Below are 6,309 nucleotides of genomic sequence, written 5' to 3' on the forward strand. Positions count from 1 at the left end.
GGATGACGGTACCTTCGACGGTAAGGGGGTGCAGGTCATGGTGGTGGCAGTGAGGTTTGGGATCTTGCCAGCACCGGGGTTGGTGCATCGTGACTGTGTCCAGCCTTCGCCAGCCCCCCGCAGCAGGGGGCTCAGCATGGCGGTGTGGCTACAGGGGGGCCTCCGGTCCCCTGGGCTCCAGAAATCGGAGCCTGCATGGCTGTCTGGTGTTGGGTGCCTGGAGTTAATGTGCCCTGAGGGATGGAGCAGGGCAAAGGCATCTCCCCAAAAGCCAGGGGGGGACAAGGACGTGCAGGGAGCCAGCCCCTGGCCCTGCCTGGCAGCCCTTGGAGGGTGAGCTGAGCTGGGTATCACACCCGGGCTGGGCTCTCATGGCCCAAATGGTCATCGGGGAGCTTTTGTCCATGATTTTCTCTAATTGCCACTGGGCCCTTGGCCTCCAGCCTCTGGCGTCAGCCCGCTCCGCAGTGTCACTGTGCCTTGGGCATCCATGCGACTTCGTTGACCTCGTTAGCGAAGCCTAGCTCAGCGGTCGAGGGTAGGAGAGGGTTTTATTTGCAGCTGGGGTGGCCTTTTCTCCCCAGGCAATGCCTCTTTTCAGGGGGGCTATTCCTTCCCCAGCTTCCTCCAGGGTCCCAAGCCCCACAAGACTTTCTCCTCCTGTGGTGGGAGGGTCTAAGCCCGGCTTGGGGTCCCTCTGTCTGGGCCTGAGTCCCACCTCACGCTTCTCAGCACCCCAGGTTGGGTGGTTTCTCTGTCTTGGTGGGCAGGGAGCACCCAGCCTCGCTGCAGGAGCCCTCCCCTTGCATGGCAGTTTTGGTTCAGGGTTTTTGCATCCTTCCTTTTGGGCTGGCTGGGTTCGGTTCGGAGCCGGGGTCACTGCCAGTGTATTTTCACTTCCTCCAGTGGTTCTCCAGTGTGGCAGGTCCGTGCTGGGCATGGATGTTGCAGCTCCCACCCCTGGGCTGCCGTTTTAATTAGCAGGGAGAAATTCCCCCTGTGAGCCTGAGCCCAGCTAGTGCCTTTTGCCTCTTACCAAACCTCCCCTCTTCCTTTCCTCCTGCTGCAACCCCTGGCACCCGGCACCATCTGCCTGATAACCTCGGTGGGTGCCTTCCTACCCACTCCCGGCACCATCCTCTGTCTTTTCCCCGGTGGCCCACACCGTGCCTGCCCTGGGGTCCTCCCTCAGCCCCCTGTTCCCTTTGCAGAGCTGTCGGGCGTCCGGCGCTTCAGCACACGTGCCCTCAACTACAGCACCCTGCTGCTGGAGGACAACCGGGGTATCCTCTACGTGGGCGCCAGGGGAGCCATCTTCGCCCTCAACTCCAGCGACGTGGCCGACGGCTCCCACCGCACGGTGAGCCAGGCCTCTGCCTGCCGCTGGCTGGTTGTCCTCTCCTGTCCCATGCTGCCCCGTCCCTGCCCAAATCGTGGCCACCCTATCCCTGCTCATCCTCATGCTCGCTATCTCAGGTCTTGCCTGGTGGTGCTGTCCCCAGGTCTGTCCCCAGGTCCCCTGTGGGTGCCGGGTCCCTCTCCCCAGGCAGCATGGGGACAGCGGTGGGAGATGTCCCCAAGCTTAGAGCTGCCTGCTTCAGGGACACCCTGGCAGGATGAGGGGCAGGGGAAGCGCACCCCTTTGCTCCCCTCAGGAAGGGCACCCCAAAATCCTCCAGGCTTCTGAGGGTGCTCTGGGGTTTCTGCCTTCAGGTCGGGGTGTGGGACTGCTCTCGCCCCGGGCTGGGGGGACGCGGGCAGAGTGCCATCTCCTGCTCTGATCAGCTGTCCCCTCTCTAAATAAGAGGATTTTAGCATCTCTGATGGCTCTGGCAGAGGCTGGAGCCTGCAATGACGGGCGACCACGCAGTGATGGGGGGTCACGCAGTGGCAGTCCCTCTTTCCCCTGCAGATCCACTGGGAAGCCTCCCCAGAGAAGCAGATGGACTGCTTGCAGAAGGGCAAAAACAACAAGGTAGAGCCGGTGGGTGGGTGCTGGGGGGGCCGTCGCTGCTTTCCCCGTCTGGTAACGTCTGTCCTCCCCTCTGCAGACCGAGTGCTTCAACCACGTGCGGTTTCTGCAGAGGCTGAACAGCACCCACCTCTATGCCTGTGGGACCTACGCCTTCCACCCGCTCTGCGCCGCCATCGTGAGTGCCGCTCGGCCCCACGGCTGTCACCTGTCCCCTGACACCATGTCACCCCAGGGTGGCGCAGCCCTCGTCCTCTCCCACCACCTCCACCTGCAGCCCCACTCCCTTTCTGCCCCTGTCCCAGCCCCTCCCTGCCTCAGGGGGAGGTGAGTGACCCCAGGCTGAGGTGGGTCAGTGTGGGGACGCAGATACCATGACGCAGACGCCCAGAGTCCCCACCCACCCCGGTGCTGGGTTGGACTCTGACCCCATAGCGAGACGGCTGGGCATGGATCCGTGCCGTGGGGGCAACACGTGGGCTCAGCGGGGTGGGACATGCCAGCACTGGAGCTGGTCCCCAGCCCCTGCTGTTGCAGGGTCCCTTCCCAAAGCAGGGGCTGCGGACTGGCTGGTGGCTAGCATGCCCAGGGAGGGTGGCGGTGGCAGGGAGGGTGACAGCGGCAGGGCTGACTCAGCGGCCCCTCCCCAGGGATTTCCTGGGCCAGGCCAGGGGTCCCCGCATGGCCGTGACTCACGGCAGAGCAGTCGGGATCAGCCACGTCCCCCGGCAGCGGGACTTTCACCCCTGTGCAGTGGCTCCTCGGTGACTCATCTGCCCTTTGCCCACCTCCCTCCCTGAGGTGGGGGGCAAAGGGGCCTGGGGCCGTGTCCTCAGCATGGCCGGGGAGCCCCGGAGGGGCCGTGCCTGTTCCCACGGCTGTGCCGCCGGTCCGGTTTGGCCATTGCACGCCCTGGGAGTCAGGTGGATGAGCCGCCGAGCTGGAAGGGCCCCGTCATTATTTGACGTGCTTTGAACTGCAAACCCCAAAGAAAATAACTCCTGCCATGACGTGGATGTCACCTGGGGGGACCCAACCTGGTTGGGCAGCATCTGCTGGCCAGGCACAGCCCGGGAACATCAGCTGCACTGGCTGGCTCCTGCCTGGTGCCTGTGTGATGCCAAAGTGGGGTGCTGGGGCTCTCCTTCCCCCCAAGCCCTCTCCCTGCTCTTGGCTGGGGGCTCTGGCTGTCCGCGTGGTTTCTGACCAGCTGGAGGGTGCTGGGGGATGTTGTCTTGCCTGGACAAGGGCATGGCTGTGGGCATCGCTTTGTCCCCAGTAGCAGCCTCTGCAGAGAGCCTGGGGCTGGCAGGCAAGGCAGGTCTGTCCCCTCCTGTCTAACCCGGTCCCCTGTCCCCCTCAAGGATGCTGACAGGTTCAACTTGCCGTCCCACTTTGAGGAGGGCAAGGAGAAGTGCCCGTACGACCCTGCCCGTGGCTACACTGGCCTCATCGTGGGTAAGTGGCACCTTTCCTAGGGCTGACGGGGACATGTGAGATGTCACCCACACTGGGCCCATGCCCAATGCCCCCATGGGGGGTCCCCAGCTGGGTGGACTCTGCGCATGGGGGCCTTAGCAAGCCAGGGTCCTCCTCCTCCTCCTCCTCTGCCTGGGGCACGGGGATGCTGCTGGCTTTTGGGGCTGTCCCCGCTGTCCCCAGGGTGTGAGGCCATGCTGACGGGTGCCTGCTCTGCCTGTCCTGCCCAGATGGCGGCTTGTACACGGCCACACGCTACGAATTTCGGAGCCTCCCCGACATCCGGAGGAACCTGCACCAGCGGCCACTGAAGACGGAGGAGTCCCCGCTGCACTGGCTGAATGGTGAGATGTCCCTGTCCCCCTCCCCAGGATGGGTGTCATGGGCCATGTGATGCTGTGCATCGCCTCAGGGAGCACGGAGCAGGGGTGGGGGGTGGCCCTGGTGCCCTGTGTGGTTTGCCATGAGAGGAAACCGAGGCAGGGAGGGATCCCCCGTCCTGAGGTGGGTCCCCAGTCTCCACTTCTCGCTTTGCATCCCCCAGATGCTGAGTTCGTGGCCTCCGTGCTGGTCCGGGAGAGCAAGGACAGCCCCATGGGCGATGATGACAAAATTTACTACTTCTTCATGGAGCGGGCGGGTGAGGAGACCACGTCCTTCTTTGACAAGAGCCAGGTGGCCCGAGTGGCCCGAGTGGCCCGTGTCTGCAAGGTAGGCATGTCCCCAGCCACAGGGGCCAAGCGCTGCCCGCGGCACAGGGGCTGTGTGCCTGCACCTTGGGGGAAACTGAGGCACGGGCAGAGGGGGACACAGACCCCCACCAGCCTGTGCAGAAATGCTCCCTGCACCTTCCCAGAGTGACGTGGGGGGGAAGAAGATCCTGCAGCGCAAGTGGACATCCTTCATGAAGGCGCGCCTGGTCTGCTACATCCCGTACTACGAGGTGCTGCGCAGTGTCTGCAGCCTGGACGGGGGCAGCTGGGCCAGCACCGTCTTCTACGCCGCCTTCACCCTCTCGGCACAGTGGTGAGACAGGCAGTGGCCAAAACGGCAGGGGCTAAAAGTCTGCGGCACGGGCTGGGGGGGGGACACACCAGAGATGCTCGAAGACACGCACAGGCGGGTGCTGGGCACCCGGGGGTGCATCAGTGGGGAGCACCCATGTGTCTGCCCGGGCTCAGGTAGGGCTCTGCCCCCCAGGAGGACCATGGAGGCCTCGGCCGTCTGCCGCTACAGCATCTCTGCAGTGCAGCGCGCCTTCGAGGGCCCCTACATGGAGTACCAGGACTCGGCTCGCAAGTGGTCCCGCTACGATGGTGCGGTGCCTGAGCCCCGGCCCGGCTCCGTGAGTGCCCGAGGGTGCAGAGCAGGGGGTGCATGGGGCGGCTGCTAACCCCCCTGACCCCCATCTCCCCCGGGCAGTGCATCACGGACCACTCCCGCAGGAAGGGCTACAACTCCTCGCAGGACCTACCCAACAGCGTCCTGGACTTTGTCAAGCTGCACCCACTCATGTTTGAGGAGGTGAAGCCGGCCGGCGGGGAGCCGCTGCTGGTGAAGAAGAGTGTGGCGTACAGCCGGCTGGCCGTGGACAGGGTGCGGGCCCTCGACGGCCGCTCCTACGATGTGCTCTTCATGGGGACGGGTGAGCGCAGGCCGAGTTTGCTGGGTCTCTGCTGGGCAGGGGGGACACCCCACACTCCCTCCTGACCCCCACCTCTGCTCTCCAGGTGACGGCTGGATCCACAAGGCCGTGGTGGTGGGCTCCAGCATCCACATCGTGGAGGAGGTGCAGGTGTTCAGGGACCCGCAGCCCGTGGAGAGCCTGGTGATCTCCCACGCCCAGGTGAGGGGTGGAAGAAGTGGGGGGACACCACACACGGGGCACATTTGTGCTGCAAAGCTGCCATTGGGCTGTTTGGGGATGGTGGGGGGTGTCTCCTGGGTGACCCCAGCTCAGGATATGTGCCAGAGCCCAGCAGGGCAGCCTGGGGAGAGGGACCAGCCTGGCCCCCACCTCCTTGCCAGGTGCCAGCTGCAGCCATTGGAGGTGGGGTCCCTTCCCCATGCACCCTACCAAGGGAGAGCTATGCTGTGGGGCTGGGGCAGGGGAATGATCTCTGGGCACTATGGGGCACCCCACGGCCCAGCCGCACCCTGCCAGGGCAGTGCTGAGCCAGCCCTTTCCCCCCAGAGGAGCCTGTATGTGGGGGCAGCCAGCGGGATCCTGCAGGTGCCCCTGGCCTCCTGCGGCAGGTACCGCTCCTGCTATGACTGCATCCTCGCCCGGGACCCCTACTGCGCCTGGGACGGCAGGGCCTGCCGCGCCACCGCCACCACGGACAGGTAGGGGCACGGTCCCCAAACGCCTTCCACCTGCCCCATCCTGTGCTGTTGCACATCACCCTGTGGCACAGACCCCCCCAAGGGTCTGGCATCTGGGACGGGTCTGCTGGTGGCCATGACCCTGTAAGGGTGGGCTCAACCGGGGCCGTATGGCTGAAACCCCCCATGTCTTGCAGCACAGGGCTGGTGCAGGACATTCAGAACGGCAACGAGGGATGCCGGAGCAGCTCCGGGCGGGGTGAGTCTGCACTGCCCCTTGGGACCGCAGGGGATGCCGGCGTCCCTTAGGGTGGCCGGGATGGGTGTGAGGCAGTGCGTGTCCCCGCAGGCTCCCTGCCGTGGAAGAACCGGACGGTGCTGCAGGGGGACGACGTGCTGCTGCCCTGCGACCAGCGCTCCAACCTGGCACGAGCCGTCTGGCTGCTGAACGGCAGCGAGGTGCCAGGCGCCGGGCAGGACCGGCTGCGCGTGGGGGTGGACGGGCTGCTGGTGACGGACACGCTGCCCCAGCA

General features: G+C 65.3%; 1 protein-coding gene across 1 annotated transcript in view; it reads left to right on the forward strand.

The window, feature by feature from the left end:
- SEMA4G (semaphorin 4G) overlaps positions 1 to 6,309 on the forward strand; it is a 21,105-nt gene that overhangs the window by 13,490 nt on the left and 1,306 nt on the right. Inside the window, exons 3-16 of the mRNA XM_035893635.1 lie at positions 907 to 925; positions 1,193 to 1,360; positions 1,913 to 1,975; positions 2,052 to 2,150; positions 3,337 to 3,430; positions 3,682 to 3,795; positions 3,996 to 4,162; positions 4,308 to 4,477; positions 4,652 to 4,796; positions 4,874 to 5,096; positions 5,182 to 5,297; positions 5,646 to 5,797; positions 5,974 to 6,035; positions 6,126 to 6,306. Coding sequence (XP_035749528.1) covers positions 907 to 925; positions 1,193 to 1,360; positions 1,913 to 1,975; positions 2,052 to 2,150; positions 3,337 to 3,430; positions 3,682 to 3,795; positions 3,996 to 4,162; positions 4,308 to 4,477; positions 4,652 to 4,796; positions 4,874 to 5,096; positions 5,182 to 5,297; positions 5,646 to 5,797; positions 5,974 to 6,035; positions 6,126 to 6,306 — 1,773 coding nt within the window. The remainder of the gene's footprint in view (positions 1 to 906; positions 926 to 1,192; positions 1,361 to 1,912; positions 1,976 to 2,051; positions 2,151 to 3,336; positions 3,431 to 3,681; positions 3,796 to 3,995; positions 4,163 to 4,307; positions 4,478 to 4,651; positions 4,797 to 4,873; positions 5,097 to 5,181; positions 5,298 to 5,645; positions 5,798 to 5,973; positions 6,036 to 6,125; positions 6,307 to 6,309) is intronic.

The sequence above is a fragment of the Egretta garzetta genome, unplaced genomic scaffold (assembly GCF_000687185.1).
Source record: "Egretta garzetta isolate BGI_Z169 unplaced genomic scaffold, ASM68718v1 scaffold135, whole genome shotgun sequence".
Classification (NCBI taxonomy): Eukaryota; Metazoa; Chordata; class Aves; order Pelecaniformes; family Ardeidae; genus Egretta; species Egretta garzetta.